Below are 19,441 nucleotides of genomic sequence, written 5' to 3'. Positions count from 1 at the left end.
TATACGTACACTTAGAAATGGCCATTTTGTAAAAGCGGCTTCCAAAAGGTTTGGAGAGGTCAATTGTTTTAAGGTGAAGAAGGCTATCACAACTAACTGAGGAGCTCTTGGGATATATTTTATTAAAAATTAACATCCAATGTAAATTTGTAGAGATTTACTTAATATTTCTTATTACAAATGGCCAGGAGACTCGCCCGGCATTTTTGTTACAAAGAGAATTAGTGCCTCTGCTCCTAAGTTTTTGTCACACACAATCTGGTGCCACTTGAGGGTTTCACAAAGGGCTGCTTGGTCCAGGAGAAGACATAACTAAAGACCCTTCCTTCAGGTCTGTTACCTATTTCTGTGATTATAAAAACAATGCATATTCATTGTAGACAACCCCCATAATTCCACTATCCAGATGTAATTACTGAAAACATTTTTACTATATTTCCTTTCAGTCATTTTATTTTATACACACACACATACACACACGCTTTTAAAGAATGATGAACTTTAAAAAAAAAACAAAATTGGAATAGATAAAGAACCCCTGGTACATATATACAATGGAATATTACTCAGCCATAAGAAGAGATGAAATACTGCCATTTGCGACGACATGGATGGACCTCGAGGTAATCATGCTAAGTAAGATAAGCCAGACAGAAAAAGGTGAAAACCACATGATATCACTTACATGTGGGATATAAACCTAAAAGCAACAAACAAACTGGACAAACAGAGACTCATGGACATAGAACAATAGACTAGAGGTTACCAGAGGGGGTGGGTAGGGGGGTACGGGGGAGGTAGATGGGGTAAAGGGGGTCAAATATGTGGTGACAGAAAGAAATCTAACTATGGGTGGTGAACACACAATGCAATATATATATGCCTTACTGCTGAATTGTACACCTGAAACTTACTGGATTTCATCAACCAATGTCATGATAAACAAACAAACAAACAAATAAAATTAAAAAAAAAATTTGGCTCTAACATAGTTTTATTTCTTTTTTATTTACAGCTCTGTTGAGATATAATTCACGTGCCATACAATTCACCCACTGAAAGAGTATAATCCGTGGTTTTTAGTATATTCACAGAGCTGTAAAACCATCACCACGATCAATTTTAGAATATTTTCATTACCCCCCAAAGAAACCCTGTGTCCATTAGCAGACACTCCCCAGGCCTCCCCAACTCCATCGCCGCCACCACCATCACCACCAGCCAGAGGCTACTAAACACTAACTCAATGAATCTGCCTGTTTTGGACATTTCCTATGAATGGAATCATATAATATGTGTTCTTTTGTGACTGACTTCTTTCACCAAGCATGTTTTCTAGGTTTTTCCATGCCATAGCATGTAGCAGTACGTCATCCTTATTAACCACAGAATACTATTCTATTGTAGGCGTATACCACACGTTATCCATTCATCAATTGATGGACACTTCAGCTGTTTCCCACTTTTGGCTCCTGTGAATAATACTGCTCTGAACACTGCTGTACAAGTTTTTGTGTGGATACAGGTTTTCATTTCTCTTATCTGGCAGTGGAACTGATGGATCATGTAACTCTCTGTTTAATATTTTGAGGAACTGCTATTTTCCACAGCAGTTGCATAATTTTACATTCCCACCACCAATGTACAAGAGTTCCAGTTTTTCCGTATCCTCAATAATACTTATCATCTCTCTTTTTCACTTTAGCCATCCAAGCGGTTTGTGAAGTGGTATCTCACCATGGCTTTGATTCACATTTCCCTGATGGCTAATGACTTTGAGTATCTTTTCACACGCTTACTGGCCATTTGTACATCTTCTCTGGAGAAGTGTCTATTCAAATTTTTTGTCCATCTCTTAATTGGGTTATTTACCTTTTTATTATTGAGTTGTAAGAGTCCTTTATATATTCTTGGTACTGGATCCTCAGCAGATATATGACTTGTAAATATTTTCTCTCATTCTATGGGTTGTTTTCCACTTTCTTGATGGTATTATTTGCAGCAGAAAAGTTTTTAATTTCGATAAGGTCCAATTTATCTATTTTTTCTTTGGTTGTGTGCATTTTTTGGTGTCTTACCTAAAAAGGCTTTACCTAATCCAAAATTATAGAGATTTACTCCTATCTTTTTTTTCTATGAGTTTTATAGTGTTAGCTCTTCTATTGAGGTCTCTGATTCATTTTGAGTTTATTTTTGTATATGGTGTGAGGCATATGGACACCAGTTGTTTCAGCACCATTTGTTGAAAAAACTATTCTTTCCTCCACTAAATTGTCGTGGCACTCTTGTCTATATCCCTTCTAAAATTTATTTTTAAATTGTACCTTCCTTCATATTTTTTACTTATGATATGATAAGCACTTTTCAATTCTACTCTTATTTGTTCGAAAAGTTGACTTTGAGGGGGAAAGGGGAAGCCTTAGAAAACTACTCTGCCAATTAAGGTTTCCTGGTTTCTATTTGATTCCTATTTACTTTCCATTCTCATCTCCTGATCCATTTATAGGTAACAAGATAATTAGTGCAACTTGTAACAATGAAGACAAGATCCTCCAAACAGGGGGCAGTCTACATTATCTCTAAACATTTCTTAAAACCTTTCGTTAAAAAGGAGCATGGAAGTACCTATCATGATCTGAGCCCTGGAGACTTGCGCCTGGAGCACAGGCACACCACTGCCTCATCCGGCAACTCTCCCAGACAGCCCGCTTCAGGGCACACACAGCTAGCTGCCTCTCTGGCCACACACCCCTGAGCAAATCTGAAGGCAGCCTGTGGGATATCCCTTCCTGTGGTACCCACACTAGGGCTAATGGTATCCCTCTGTTAGACATTTTTAAGAAGTTTTCTTATTTTCTTGTTTTCTGAATTACTATTTAAATCTCCTCCTGACATGAAGCAAACTACCTCGACAAGACGATAAAGCCGCAGGTCTCCCCAGACAGCCTCATCAGGGTCTCTCTCACTATTCTAGAGCTTAAGTTGCCTGAGAAAAGAGAAAATGGCGCCAAGATCACAGGGGTTTGGAGACTGCAGAAGCTGGCACAGCCTGTAGTGGGACGAAGCAGAGTTACAAAAACAAGTCAGGGCTCAGTGACTAGTCACTAACCACTAAACATCTAGAGCAGCGGTCCCCAACCCTTTTGGCACCAGAGACCGGTGCTCCTATGAGAATCTAATGCCTTGTGATCTGAGGTGGAGCTGAAGCGGTGATGCTAGCACTGGGGAGTGGTTGCAAATACAGATGAAGTTTGTCTTGCCCACCACTCACTTCCTGCTGTGCGGCCTGGTTCCTAACAGGCCATGGACTGGTACTGGTTCACGGCCCGGGGGTTGGGGACCCTGATCTGGAGAACCAGGCCCTTCCTCCAAAAATAGTGCTATTTTATAATTGAAATTTTGAACTTTAAAGTGATTTCAATATGCAGTATTCCCTGGACATGTTTTAATTATCAGCAAGAATAACCACCAAAAGCATGTTAGCACTGTTTAACACAAATCTAGTCCATATTTACTACTTATACCACTAGGTGTTTTTCACACTGAATACCAGTGGCCCCATTCACCTATTGACCAAGTTTAGCATGGGGCAATGTGTGAGAAAGAAGGCCAAGTGTGTGGAGGCTGCCATCAGACCTGGAGCCCTCAGGGTAAGAGATGCTGAGACCATGGCCTATAAAAGGCAGCAGCCGGAGCGGGTGGGAGGGGAGAGGCTGGGGCAAAGCCTGGAGCTGTGTCTCAAGCTCCCTCTGGGCATGCTACCCTGGATAAGCTTCTGGGTGGTGGCCAACACAGATGAAGTGACAGTATAACTTGAAGAACTGTCAAAGGTTCCTTTATGTCTCAGCCTCTTAGACTCATGATATCAGAGGCAATACGGACCCTAAGAAAAACCTGGCCTGGTCTTTGGCAAGAGGAATAAGCACTAATGACCACAACCAAAAGGTCTACATTTGGCAAGACTGTGGGCAAACAGGCACTCTTACCACTGGTGGGAATGAACAATGAATGGTGCAACCCTTACGAAGAAGAGTTTGGTAATATCTAACGAAACTACATGAGCACATGAGCATTTACCGTCTGATCTAGCAATCCCACTTCTAAGATGTTACCCTGAAGATACACCCCCAACAACATAAAAATACACATACACAAAGTTATTCATCATAGTGTTGTTTGTAACTGCAAAATATTGGAAATACCTAGATGCCCATATAAGAGATAGACTGAATACTTTATGGAACATTTGCACAATAGAGTAAGTATTTCGCAGCTGTTTAAAAATAAGAAGCGGGGAAGATACCTATGAACTGATGTGGAATGATTTCCAGAATGTACTGCTAAGTGAAAGAAGCAATATGTTAAAGAGAAGCCATAGTATGGGAAATGAGAAGCCATAGAAAGGGAAATAAACCAGGAGAAGATCAACCAGGGACTAAGGAGATTGGTTTACTACAGGGGGTGAGTGGGAATGGCATGGAGGAATACAAGGAATAGGTCAGGGAGAGGGCACTTTTCTGAGTTCATCTTTGTACAGCTTTGATTTCTGGAACTGTGTTAATGTTTCACATGCACAAAGAAGGAAATAAAATCAAGGATTGGGGGAAAAGGTCCTTACTTGCTCATATTGCAGAATTAATAAGAAATAAAACTAGTAAAGAACTATCTCCGCTGGCTTATTAAGGAAAGCAAGAAAAATAATAAAAGAGGTATAGGAACACTGAAGCAGATCTTATTTTTAAAAAACGGTGCAAAGATATTTCACATCCTACATGTTCTTCTAAGAATTTGCTATTCACTCAGCAAGAGATGGAGCATGAAGGAATGACATTATTTTACCTCAGAGACTAGGTCATAAAAGGCAATACAGTGTCCATCAGCTCTTTCTCAAGGGACGCTTGCCTTGGAACCCAGTCACCATTCTGAAGGATGCTCAGACCACATGGAGAAGAACTGAGATCCCCAGCCCTCAGCCCTCGCTAAGCTCCCAGCCAACGATTACCATCTACTTGCCAGCCATGCATGCCAGTGAACCATCTTGGAAACAGATCCTCCAGCCCCCAGTCCAACTTCCCCAGCTGACACTGTATGGAGCAGAGAGAAGCCTTCATTGCTAAACCTGGTCAAATTACAAATTCGTGAGCAAAATAAATAATTATTGTTTTAAGCCACTTTGGGGGCTGTTTGTTACACAGTAATAAATAATGAAAACAGACACCTATATCTTATTCGAGACTGTCTCAACTACCAGACCACTCCTGAGAGCCAAGATATGGCCCACACACATGCTTCAGGCAGGCCAAGTGGATGCGGGAGCCCAGCACTAAACCTCACATGCGTTCTTCAAAGGCCCCTCTTTCAAAGACAGTTATCTCTGTTCACACAATTCTGGCTCTCTGGTTTCCTAGCCCATGCAGATTAAAATCACTAAATTAACAAGGGTGGGGGCGTGGGTGAGACATGGGCATAAGTGCTCAAGGAAAAGCCAGCTAGCAGGACACATGCCCACACTAGCCAACTGACAACCGAGAAAATACTGCAAAGTCTGCAGTCTAGGAGGGTACACAAGAGGCACTCAAAGTGCTTATGTATTAAGAAAGGAATTTAAGTGAAAGAGCAGAAAAGCCATGGCCCAGCAGCCAGTGTTACCTTTTTCCCAGCTGTGGGGCTGCTCTCTGCACTCTGCACGGGGCTCCTTTGGGGGCTTCGGTTCTCTTGGGGGACACACCTGGCCATGTACACGCTGTAGTCCAAAAGCATCTTCTGCCGCACGCTGCCCACCAGCTCCTTCTGCTTTGACTGGGACATGATCTCTTCCGTGCTGCCTTTGCTGCTGCTGCGACTGTGGGTCAGGTGCCCCGAGGGACTGCTGTGTCTGCTGTGTGAGGGCAAAACCCCTGGAGCAAAGAAGTGATGGCTATTAACACAGATGAAGAAAAAGACTGCGAAGTGAATGAAATGCAGAACAAACTCCACTGGGTTAAGCTGAAAAGCAGCTAAAATGCTATCAAATGACTGTTTAACGAATATTTAACAGTTTATTTCCCAGCCTGAAATACACTTCCACTCTAATTTTTAGAAGTTTTTATTCCTCTCTAAGACAATTCAGAGTAATGGGAGCCATGAGATAGACTGGTGGTATCTTTTTCTTTTTTTCTGGTGATCCTTTAGGGTCAAAAAAAAAAAACAAATTAAAAAAAAAAAAATCTGCAAATGGTTCCATCCCTGGTTTAACGACACACCCCCAAGGGCAAATAGCAAGTGGGCAGAAAGCTAATTGTTCATCCGCAGCTCATGGCAATTTCAAACATGCCATCTTCCGTTCAACAAATTTTTTTTCAAGCACTTCTCTGGGCCAATTCCATACTAAAAAAGAAGAAGAAGACATAATCTTTGCCCTTAAACTCAGGCACCTAGGCAAATAAGTAACAATTTTCTGTAAAAAGCATCGTAGCTAAAGTACAACTGAAGGACTTTTAGGGCAGAAAGAAGAGGGTGACTACCTCTGCCCAAGAGAGTTGAGAGGCGCTTACTCCAGTACTAACTTTCACGGGTAGTGACCTCTGGACTGCCCCTTAAAGAAATAGTTGGCATTTTCCTAGCCCAGGAGGGAAAGAACTTTCCAGGTAGAGGGAACAGCATGTGTAAAAAGCAATGACCAGGGCACAGTATCTTTGAACAGTGAGAGATTGAGTGAAGTTCTAAGCAGAGAACACGGGGCAGAGGGATAAGAAGAGCAGACGTGCATGGTTACAGACACAAACACAGTGAGTCTGGAGGCCAGAGGATCCCGCACTCAGCGAGCTCAGGCATGGAGGACATGAGGGCCAGGCGCTTTAGAGCACTAGAGCACTAGCCACCTTCTTATTATAACTAGGGTTCTGCTGCTGTGTATTCTCTCAGAGTCACGATATGGAAAAATAAATATAATCCCAAGGAACCAGGAAAGGCAAAAAACATACATCTGCCAATGGTTCCATCCCTGGTTAAATGATTGTATATAAAAGGTTGCAGTGATCAGCCTAAAAGGTAAATTATTCATGAGGACACACCTTAGGTGGCGGACAGACAGTCATCGATTTAGAGTGGGCCTCCTTCCTTCCTACCTGGGAATCTCAATTCTCCTACAGGCTCTTTAAAAATACATAAGCATTTAGCACATGTGTCATTACCTGGTTTACTGCCAGAGACGCCAGGTGGCTTCTTGACTTCCGACTTCAGCTTAGATGCCAGAATAAATCTCCTAAACCACTCCTCTTTTTCTCGGCCGGTTCTCCCAAAGAGATACAATATCTGATCTCGCTGGCCAGATCTTGTCCCTTCCTGAGGGGGTGGCTTCTTAGGGTCCTCGCCTCCTACCTCTCTCTCAGCTGGCAGTTTTTCTTCAGAAGTCTCTTTATCGGTCTGGGCCTTGGACATAAAGTCATCTTGTCGACCAAGCTCGATACAAATGGGGTACTTTTTATTCCAGATTCGTTTTCGAGCCAAACTTTTAGGTACAAGATAAATCTACAGAGGAAGGGAAATGATGATTTACATACTAAATTAAGAATTGGCTACATTGTGCATTAAAATATGCAGAGCACAAATGCAAACTTGATAATATTTTTGACTAAAATGATGAATGTGAAGTAATTACCACCTGTCTATAACATGATGATAGAAACTAGAATAAATTTTTAGAAATGACTTGTTATTCTTCAAAATTATCCCAGAAAGTAGATATTTAAGAATTTTGTGAGAGTTATAAAATATCTGTAATTTTTGGTAACAATGGCACAATAATTGTTTGGTGGATTATCATCAACTAAGTTTGAATATCAACTGAGTTTTAATGACCCTGGCCAAACATTAAGCTGAAAGAATAAAAGAATTTATCAAACTAGATCTAGATGAGAAGCTCAAGTTAAGTTATCATTACGCTGAAAGAATAAAAGAATTTATCAAACTAGATCTAGATGAGAAGCTCAAGTTATCAATCTCAAGTTAAGAATAAATTTTTACAAAAGCTATTTTAAATATTTCTGTCATTTTGGACAAACTTAAAGATCACTCACGTGAGTTATAAGAACAGAAACTCCATAGCTTTTTTGAGTTACAAATACTTTACATTTCTCAAAAACAGAAGTATATAATATCTTTATCAAAATGTAGTTATTCGCATGTCCATAAGTTTTACATTTATAGAGACTTCACTAGGTATTACCCTAGCACTACCACACATGCTTTTTGTTTGACTGAAAAAAAATTAACTCTCCAAGTCAGGAGACTGCTATGCCCTTGCTTCTCAAAGTGTGGTTCACTCGCCAGCAGCACAGGTATCACCTGAGATCTCGTAAAAACGCAGATTCTCAGGCCCCAACTGCTGAATTAGAACCCGCATTTAAAAAGATACTCAAGAGATTCATATGCACATTAACCTTTGAGAGGTATTGATCTAAATCATACTAATACTTTAAACACACACACACACACACACACACTTTTTAGGGGAAGAATATAGTAATACAACCAAGATTCCAAATGCTTTTTATTCATCTAAGCTTCCAAAATCAGCTGGGCTCACCTTGCTGTCTGAGAGGTCGTAGATTTTCTGGCTGATGTAGGTGACCTCTGGCTTTGTTTCATTGTAGCTTGCCCTCCTGGATATATTTTTATTGGGCTTTGAAAGTCTTAATGTCCCACCCTCAAGTCGAACAAAGACTGAATGTGTCAAAGTCGCATGGTAGGTTTCTGGATCATAGCTGTAAATTTCATTCATCCATCCCTGATGAAGAAAAACTTCCATTAGTAAAATTAGATTAAACACACATTGGATTCAATATGAAAATGACGACCACTGGTATTTGGGACACTGAAACTAAACTTGACTATGACTCAAGCGTCAATTTATTCATGACTAGAGGTTGCTAAAACAAGTGCTTAGCCGGAGGGATAACATCAGTGCTGAGGAATAATTTGGTATGTTTTTGATAACTAAAAACCGGAATTGGGGGAGAATGACAATGTCCACTACCCTAAATAAAACGTTCTTTTCCTTTTTTAAACTGACAAGCAAATCAGAAAACTCAAAACTGTTCATGTAAAATAGACGGGAGGCTAGTAATCCCGCCTAGCCTGGCCTTCTTAAGCAGCCAAACATGCCCTCTTCTCAGCCTGCTTACAATCTTTGAAATTTCACAGGCCACATTAAATCACATTACCATTCCAGGACCCAGAGAACACCTACCACTCCACTTCTACCTCACTGGAATCAGATCATTGAAGATTAGGCATTAAATAAATCACGGATATGAACAACAATATGCCAAAATTCAAAGATACACAAGTAATTTAAATGAGTAAAACTATGTTCCAGGTACCACTCCCATCAACATCAACATAAATGTACTTATACATTGATTTTTAAAAAGAGCAAACATACTGAAGTGTACTAACAGCACACAAAAGCCTGACATACCATCAAATTGTGCTAAAGCTAATCTTATACCTATAATCAATACACATTATTTACCACTCTGCCTGCCCCACAGAACTTTTTCAGATGACATGGGTGGCCCAGATCTCTTTAAAAAAAAAAAAGGTACTTGGGAAATTTTAATTGATATCTTCCTATCCCCCTCATTTTATAAATGCCTTTGTAATGAGCAGAGAAACACTAAAGATCACTACACTGGCATTGGGGATTTCATTCTTTTCAAGGAATAGCCATTTCCACCTTGAGTATTTGATCTCGCACTGACATCTAGAGAGACTATGCAAATGAGGAATCCTCAGAATTCTCTTTTATTCACTTATCAAAACATGCATTGACTCTCTCCATGGACAAGTAATGTATCTGGAGTTGATACAAAGATTAAAACCAGGACAGCGTCCTTGACCCAAACCAATAGAGAAGAATTAGGTCTTCATTTCTCCATCTCATGACTACACTAGAAAAACTATAAAAAACTTGTCACAAAGAGCACCCTGAATATGTTATGAAAGGAAAAACAAATACGTTTCTCTGTCTTGAGAGGTGTGTATGAAATTTGTGAGCCGATTATATAAATTTATATACCTCAATATATTTTTTGTATGAGCTGGGAGTATCTCTTCCTCCTCTCAATGAGTTATTTGTATCAGTTCAAAAATGTTGCCTCAGTAAGCAGTAGCCACCGGAAGAGGAAGGCGTGTAATCTAGGTGTTTGTAGAGAAACAGCAAGGATCAGAGCAATGAATCAAAAAGGGGACACAAGGTAATACAGAGCACAGTGGAGCCTGAAGTGAACTGTACCGTCAGCGCATCAGTTTGGGTGGCTTTATTTTGCTAAGTGTAGGACAAAGTACATTATTGGGTTCATGGTGTTTTGCCTTTTTTTCTTTGTTATTATGGTGAAGGATATTCACTGATTTTCAAATGCTGAACTAATCTTGCATTCTTGGGAAAGTTATGTACTGGTGCTGAAGTTGGATCATACCAGCTCATGAGAGCTGATCCTATAAATCTATTCCCATGTTCAGAGACTTCACGTTGGTAGCTTGGCCACAGTGGGAGTTTTTACACCATGGAAATCAGTGAAGATGGCTTCCCGAACTCAACCTGGAGAGCCAGTTTACCGGCATAACACTATTACTATCCTTTTTACACATTGCTGAATTTGATTTGCTAACTTTGTTCATTTTTCCTTCTAAGTTGACACTCTGCTCAAGCCATAATGACTTTCTCCATTCTAACAGTACCCTAAGGTACAATTTGCATGCAATAAAAGGAACAAATCTTACACATATGATTTTTCAAGTACGAATATTAATATTCATAATAGCTGACATTTAAGCTCGTGTTATGATCCTGCCATCTTAGGTGCATTATCTCTTTTACTTCCCAATTCCCTACAATTTTATAGGTGAAGAAAGTGGTGAGAAAGGTTAAGTGATTTATCTAGAGGGTACTTTAAAAAAAAAAGTGGTCTAGAGGGTGGCAAATCTGAGACTTAAACCAAGTCTACCTGACTCTGAGGCCCCGGCTCCTACTTCACCTCCATGGCACAGGGCCGCCTTCAGTCTGGCTAGCACCTGGTCAACCCTCGGGTCATGGCAAAGATGACATTTTTCCTAGGAAGGTGCCCTGATCACCTAGGTTACTTTATTCTTATCACTGTACCTGTTTAACTGCCTGGTTTACTTAACCACAAATGCCACAAGACAATCACAGTTGTAACAAATGTTTGTCAGCTGAATACATGAATGTAGCCCAATTCAGAGGGTGGCAGTGAAGAGTAAATAAAAGCTATATATGTAAAGTGCTTACAGGCCAGTGTGCCTGTAAGTATAGTTCGAGCTGCTTCAGTAAAAAGACAAGCAAAAGAAGGAACTGGGACCCTACTAGGTGATAGGAGCTGCATAGGTTACTTTGAAGTAGACAACGTGGTCACTGTTCTCAAAGAGAATAACCAAGTTATAACTGTACAAAACAGCACAGGTGAACAAAATAAGTAACCTCAAAATCTTAAGAGTAAAAAATGTTAAAGCTTTTCAGGACAGAAAATGAATTAGCTACATCTTATATATCTCCTTTGACAGGAAACCTTGAGAGACTCACAGGGGCTGCTACCTAACTCGCATTAACAGGCATCTAGGATGCAGACTAGCCATTGGGAGGCTTAGGCTAAGAGGTGGCCAGATATGACTCTCCCCAAGTGCCCCTGATTCTGGCCCCTAAGGCACCCCTACGACCTGAAACCAGGCTGCCCTTGGAGAAAGCAATTTCCCAATGCAAACCCTAATTGCTTTTTCTACCATTAGTCAGCTAGTTTTTTCCTGGGGCTTAACCAACTCCCTGGGTTAGGCTGCATGGAATTTCCAGACCTAAGTGTAAAAGTGGAAATTCTCCAGTTACAAGGGAGGTGGTATCTCTAGGCGCCAACCCCCAGGAGAAGCACAACATTCCAAGGTGCAAGTAATAAAACTGTCTACTAGGCCCTGTTTGATCTGAGAGTCCCCCGGATACATTTATCTTTGTACAAGACGTTAACGGCTAACTTCTGCTTCTTGTAATCTGCTTGCTTGCTTATTCAAGGACGTAGTTGGAGGCTTTATAAGCTGTCTCCTCTGGAAGCTGGGGGCTGATCTCCTCTAACCCTGCGTGGTAGAGAGTCAATCGCCGGCCGGCTAATAAAGGCACATAATTAATCTCAATTGGCTCCGTGGGTCTTAGAATCATTCGCGCCATAATACTAAGCAGTCAAATATCAAATCTTGAGAGCAATGTGGCAACTCCAATGCCTTCACTCTGTTCCCTCTGCAGTGCCCAATCCGTCACTGCTCAGCTGTTCTAAAATTCTTAACCCTGAATTTCTTACCAAGTAAGATATTTCTCCAACTTAATTTAGTTATGGGACACGGGAGTGGGTATAGAGATGCAGCATGTAGTAAGCAACTCATTTCAAACAGCTCAACTACACAACTCAGAGATGTTCGCAACTCACACTAAAGCCTCAGACAAGCCTCATTTCTTTCTGAAGCTGGAACTGATAACATGGAGACAGTGCATGCACTGAGGGACAATGACCACAGTCAGCCAGGCTGCAGCTGTCTGGCCCACAGACTGGTCCTGTGATCCCGTTTATAAAACGTCAGGGGTTTCTCTTCAATCTTCTGCTGGATTTAGAAGCCATGTCTGGCTGAAAGTATAAACCACAATCTATAAAGGGACTAATTTGATACTTGAAAAGATTAAAAGCTACAATTAACCTTTTGCAAAATAATAAAGTCTGAAAGAACTACTACTGTGCTCACTTTCAGTTACAGTACCAATCAGGCTGTCAAGACCCAAGTGCTTTCTTGGTCAGCTTGATGCTGAGCTGACCAGAGAAAAACGTCAGCCTTCTGACCTGAGGAAGTGATGGGAATTTATCTTCAGTGCTCAGAGAGCCTCGGTTGACACCCTGTCACATGGCTGTGCTGACATTTGCAGTTGCCTGTCACTCAGATCCTCTGCATCATTCCTTCACCTTGTCTATCAGTGAAGGAGCAAACTGTAAACATCAGAAGGTCTTAATCCCAAACCTGAGGCCCCTGCAGCTGAAAAATCAGCTCTGAACCAGATGAAAAGGTACTTACTTTTCTTTTGTCCCCTGAACTAAAACATAAGCAGGATTTTCTCTTTGCCAGGCTTAAACCTTTTTTATGTGTTAATGGTTTAGAACTGGAGTCATCAGTTAAATCATGATATTTCCTGGGCTTAGAGAATATAGCAGGAATGGTCTGCTGAACTTTACAGACCTTTAGATTCAAATTTCTTTCTTCCCATAAAAGACAAACAGCCCTAAAGACATACAGAATTCATACCATGAATGATAGCCTCAAGCAAATAGTCAATATTCAAAACAAATGCAGCTCGAAGACATCAACAATAAAGGGAGAAAAAAAGTCCATTAGGGGAGGAAAGCACCAGCATCGACATCGTCCATGTCCTCCAACTGCCTGCTTCAAGGTCACCTTCACAGCCATGTTACTAGATGCTGGTCAGGGCTGCAGCCACAGACTCTGACTGGGAACATGGTCTTTATTCCAGCTTCTCCTATCCTTCAGGGCAGCGTCTTCCTAATTCAGATGACCAAAAAACATTTTTTTTTTTTTGATAATGTATTTGGTTTTTAATTTAACATTTTTTAATTTTTCAATTACAGTTGACATCACAGAACACTTTTTATAATGCATTGGCAAACAGTAATAGAGGTAGGAGACAACGAACATTCAAATTAGAAAAATAACGCGATCTCAGACGAACCCCTGAAATAATCAAGGTCTGATTTATGTTACTACATGACAAACATTAGGCCATATTAACAGGTGTTGAAATTTAGCTGGTAAACAGATTAGTAAGCAAATAAATTAGCCTCCAAACTTTTTAGATCACGTGTCCTACCAATCAAAAATATTTCTGAGTATGTACCCATAATATATATACTTACTTATAAATTATGTACATGTTCTAAACTTCTGTAAAAAGTAAAAAAATGAAAATAGATGATGAAATAATTAGCCTTTTTGCTAATTTTTAGTTTTTTTCCTGATAGCTTTGTACTATCTTCGCTTCACATCTCAAGGGTACAATATACACTTCAGGTGAGGCTCATCATTAATGATAATGGATATAAATCCCTATTTCGATAGTGGTGATAATTCCAAGGATTTTGGCTAAAGGCCAACATATGGTCACCTATATGTTAAATATGAGCAAGGCTTATTTACATTTTTAGATAGATAAAAATATATATAAACAGAAACTTTAATATTTTCTTCTTGTATAGTGCCTTCAACAACCCATTTTGGAAACCACTAAAAGAAGAAACAGAATGAAACAGTTCACCACAGAAGCCCAGGCACCAACGCCAACAGGCTCATGCCTGGGGGGATCTGTCTGCTAGCATTTTGGGTTCAGCAAACCTCTTCTAAAGGCCAATTATTACATAATAAGAATAGTCTTTGATGCATTTAGTATATTCTTTATACATTAAATGTATATTTTAGAGGTGAAAAGATATCTAGCATTGATTTTTTTTTTCATGCTAATTACCTTATTCTTCCAAAAAACATGATTTGAGAAATCTCAGACCCACAATACCATAGCCCCTCTCCTCCACTATAAATGATAAGATGGTATCTGGAATGAAAGAGGTTGGTCCTGGAATACCTAGCTGGAATCCGGGATTAGGATTCATTTTCCCAAAGAAACAATGCTATAAACTATACAGATGGACTAGAATTACAATTCAGCCATTCCATGAATAAATTGAATGAAAAATTGACAGAATGTTGATAATTGTTAAAGTTGGGTATTGTGTACATGAGAGTTCATTATACCATCTCTCTCTACTTTAGTGTATACTTGAAATTTTCTACAATAAAAAGTTAATAAAAGGTCAAAAAATCATTTTGGGGTCACCTGACATCCTTAACAATTGTTCCTATGGAATTCTGGAAGCATTTTCCACATAGTTACCGCTCTAACCAACTCCAAAACATGGAGCGTCTGCTTGTGAGAATGCCTGCACTGAAACATCTCACCTCACAAACTTCTTTAGCAATAAGGGGTACTGGACAATAGCCAAGTTTATAAAAGCCATAAATAAAACCTCAAGTGACCCATTATAGGGGCAAGATATTTTCAGTTAATTATAATGTAGAAAGAAATGCTCTTTTATTTCTTGTACTCATTGTATTGACAGTTGTTAAGAGAACCAAAATCAACTCGAGTCTCTTTTGGCTGTATATAATGAGGCTGTTTTCTCCTTACGATTCGCTCACTCTTAAAAGAATTCTTTCTTAAAAGAACTGCATGAAATTGAGATTAAATTTACAAGTTATGATTTCTTCTCAAAATTGATAATATTCTCCCTACAAAATTATTCTTTTGCCTATCAAAATCAAAGCCTGTATTTAAGGAATCTAATTATTTTTTTTAAAAAACTATCCCTCTTATTAAATATCTAAATGTGACATGACCTAAGGAAAAAAGTGTTCTCCAATATTCATTTCAATTAGTCATGCAATGGGGTAAATGTAATTTTAGTCAATCTTCTAGGCCATATCTTTTTAAAAGAGAGTGATCATCATTCTGGAAACTGACATCTACTGCTGTGTTCTGTAGGTGATTTATAAATCTGAGATAAAGAATTTACTCATGAATATAATTCAAAACTGCATGGGTCAAAGATTCAAAAAAATCCAAGAACCGTATGGAATCCTCATGAAGCTTCTCATTACAAGCGTGTGGAAATATCAGTGTGCAGGAATGGTACCGAATTCAGTTTATTCCCAGTCAAGTGACAAGTACATCCACCTAGCCAGAGAATGCTCAGCAAAAAAAAAAAAAACATCTCAAGTGCATATGCTGACTCTAGATGCATCATTCTTCTCCCCACGCCCAAAGCCACTCTTTCCCAAGGTCCCCAGCCCTGTGTAGATAGCTAGTCACCCAAAACAAAATCCCTGGAAGGCTACCGCCGAAGGGGTGGTTGCTTGCAATGATGACTTTGCACTGCGCAGCACACACGAGGCTCTGCCTTGAGTTTACGTACCCAGACTGCCGCGCTTTAAGTTACGTTAGCTTCTCCTAGTATTTCAGTTTTCCCCCGGAAAACTTTCACATGTTCAGATGCCACTTTGTGCTGAATGCCTGTGGCAACCTTTTTCCTATTTGCTGATGCACATCAGCTATGAATTCCCAAACATTAAGAACAAGTGGGCTTTGGAAAAGGTTCTAAGAGTTTTTCTATGGACTTTGTGGCAGCTAATGATCAGCAGGATTCAGAGTGGGAGTCAGTGTTATACCAGGAGGCCTAGCCAACTGCATACCAGTCTTTGAGAATAGCTACTACTTGGCTGTAAATTGTATTTTTGGCTCGCCATTCCACATACTCACCACTAGTTTCAGGGTCATTTTTAAATACAAATGTCTGCAGTGTGGATGGAATAATAAATTCACCTAAAAAATGTACAGAAAAGCTTTACTTTTCTCCTCCCTTTTTTCATTATGTGAAGTCACATAAAGGAAAACTGCAATGCTCCATGAATTGTTTATGGAGCCAATAAAGGAACCAGCCTCTCAGTCCAGATTCATGGACTCACCAATAACTTATATGGTTCAGAGGTTTAAAAACACATGGTCTCTGAAAACAGTCCTCCAGCACCAAGCTCACTGCGGGCATGGATCACGGGGCTCCCACACGGAGTCTGCCAGGCACGAAGTGCAGGATCACTACCAAGGGGCTGGGCCCGCTGTACTAGAGATCTTTAGCACAGGCAGGTTTTATAGCCTCTGATCTCAGTGATTTTTTTTTTTTAATTAAAATTTAGTTTTTATTTAAAGTTTTTAACCCTTTTCCCATTTGCCCTGAGATAATTCGCGGATTATAGTCCTATCCTTACCCTCAAAGTTTGCCATGAAATATCTCGCTTTTATGACTATTTTCGCATCGCTCTAGTATATTCATAGTCTTTGGAAACAAATGACATCATTCTATTTATGACATTCTGTTTTTAGTAGTTCGATCGCTGAAAATGTCAAATCCTAGAAAACGTCGCATTCCTATGTGAGCTGCACTATTTTTTCATAAATGGGAAAAGGGTTAAACAGTTTCCATACCTGCCCTCAAGAACTGTACCATTATATCCTCTATAAACACCAACTAAATAGAATCAGATGTGCAGAATATAATTCGAAACAGCTGACTAATCCCCCAAATCAAGCTATTTTCAAAAAATAGCTCTTTGGACTCACCCTAGAAACAGGTTTACAGACCTGTGCAAAGTTCGACCCAACTATAGGTTCCCTTTATCACAACATTTGGGTGCCGAATTCAATGTCAACACTGCTAAATGTTTTAAAGTGTCATATTTTAAAAATGGTTCCCAAGAGCACGATCTCCTACTCAGTAAAATTACTTAAGACCAAAGAACATTTGCATTTGAAATCTCTGGCTTGCCACATACAACCTACCCTTCTTATCTGTGGTAGTGTTCCTTTTTAAAATGAATAATATATTTAGCCAGGTTTCTAAAATCAGCACTGCACACCAAACAAAAAAAAACTCAGCCTAAAATATACTTTTCCTCATTAGTAATGAAGCCATTCTAAACAAATTAAGACTAAGAATGAAACAGAACTAGCAAAATGATCAATTCGAGTTGTTCGAACATCGATCAGGAAGAATACTCATAAGATAGCCCATGGAAATTTGCTTGGATTACAAGTGTCAGTCTATGACAGCACTGAAGTACTTGTTCTCTGCAAAGAAAATTCAAATACATTTATCCAAGCACTGAGGGCAAAACATCTTCCTTAAAAGAAATGATTAGTCCTGCAATGCTCTACCACTCACTAGCTGTGTGAACTCGGGCAAGTAACTTAACCAGTGGTCTCCAACCTTTTTGGCACCAGGGACCGGTGCTCCCATGAGGATCTAATGCCCGGTGATCTGAGGTGGAGCTGAGGCAGTGGTACTAGTGCTGGGGAGCGGCTGCAAACACAGACGAAGACTCGCTTGCTTGCCCGCCGCTCACCTCCTGCTGTGCGGCCCAGTTCCTAACAGGCCACAGACTGGTAGCAGTCCGCAGCCCACGGGTTGGGAACCCCTGACTTAACCTCTCTGTGCTTCCATTTCCTCATGAGCACATACCCCGACTGAAAAGGAATGTTATAAGGATTAAATGAGATAATTACCTTACACTTAGCCCACTGTGGGTGCTCAGCATCTTGGCACTGCCTTTACTGTTTCAATGATCAGATGGAAGCAATGAGACTGTGCAATAACATTAAAATCCTGTTCTGTTGGCATCCACTGTGTAGTCAGCAAACTCTTGACATATATCAGTGATTGGAGTCAACAGTGAAGATTTTTAAATCGTCCCAGAACTATTAAACGCTCAAACCAGTTTAAACTGAATGTCACGGTCAGTCATTAGGCACTTGAGTTAAATATAAGTGCCCTTTTTCTCTGCTAAAGTTATCAGTTATTTACTTAGAGGGCATGTAATTTAGGTAGTCACAGCACCATCCTATCAAAAAAGCTTAGCAACCATATATAATGAGTCACTTTTGCTCCACTTCATACATTAATACTAAGTTTAAGTGTGTCACATCCTCAAGATTCAGCACCAGCTTCTCTTTAAAAAGAAATAGTGTCATAACATATTGCCATGTAAAAGAAAGAAAAAGGGTCAGGCTGCAAAATATATGATCCCATTAATTGAAAACAAAAAGAGTGTGTGAATATGCATGTGTATAATATATATATTTGTACATGCATAAATTTAAAACACAAAAGTAGGATATATACAAAATCATTAACTATAATTCCCTCCAGCTCGTCTGATCAACAATACATTTTCTCTGAGTTACCTGTGTTTTTTAAACACTGACCATGTATTTCTTTTGAATATGAAATTAAACAACAAAACAAACATATTTTGGACCTTAAGAGTTCTTCTCCTTGTTTTGTTTGTTTTTGTTTTTTGCATAAAGAGATATCATAGAGTCATTTTTTGAGCATCTTAAACAGGAAGGAGAAAAACCTATTAACAGAAAAATCAAATGAGCTTTAAACTATTAAAAAACTATCAAAAACCAGAAAACATCAAGTACTGGCAAGCATGTGGAGGTGGAGAAACTGGAAATCTTATGCATTGCTGGGGGGAATATAAAATGGTGGTAGCTGCTGTTGAAAACAGTATGGTGGTTCTCCCAAAAATTAAAAATAGAATTACTCTATGATCCAGCAAGCCCACTTCTGGGTATATACCCAGAAGAAATCAAAGCAGGGTTTCAAAAAGATATTTGTTCACCCATGTTCACAGCAATGTTATTCACTATAGCTAAAACATGGAAGCAACTCATATTTTAGCAACCCGAGTATTCATTTACAGATGAACAGATAAGTAAAATGTAGTATATACA

The 19,441-nt window shown here is 39.6% G+C and overlaps 1 protein-coding gene across 5 annotated transcripts in view; it reads right to left on the bottom strand.

Moving 5' to 3' along the window:
* TEX2 (testis expressed 2) overlaps positions 1–19,441 on the bottom strand; it is a 97,240-nt gene that overhangs the window by 28,261 nt on the left and 49,538 nt on the right. For all 5 annotated transcript variants that reach the window (XR_005652104.1, XM_039859415.1, XM_039859414.1 and 2 more), the window contains 3 exons: positions 8,567–8,767; positions 7,173–7,509; positions 5,650–5,897 (listed from right to left, as the gene is read on the bottom strand). Coding sequence is in view for 4 of the 5 variants with exons in the window: in XM_039859415.1 (XP_039715349.1) it covers positions 5,650–5,897; positions 7,173–7,509; positions 8,567–8,767 (786 nt within the window). In the remaining variant the exon portion in view is untranslated. The remainder of the gene's footprint in view (positions 1–5,649; positions 5,898–7,172; positions 7,510–8,566; positions 8,768–19,441) is intronic.

The sequence above is a fragment of the Pteropus medius genome, unplaced genomic scaffold (assembly GCF_902729225.1).
Source record: "Pteropus medius unplaced genomic scaffold, Ma_sr-lr_union100, whole genome shotgun sequence".
Lineage (NCBI taxonomy): Eukaryota > Metazoa > Chordata > Mammalia > Chiroptera > Pteropodidae > Pteropus > Pteropus medius.
Note: the sequence above shows the minus strand (reverse complement) of the source record. Positions and strands in the feature narration are given on the sequence as shown.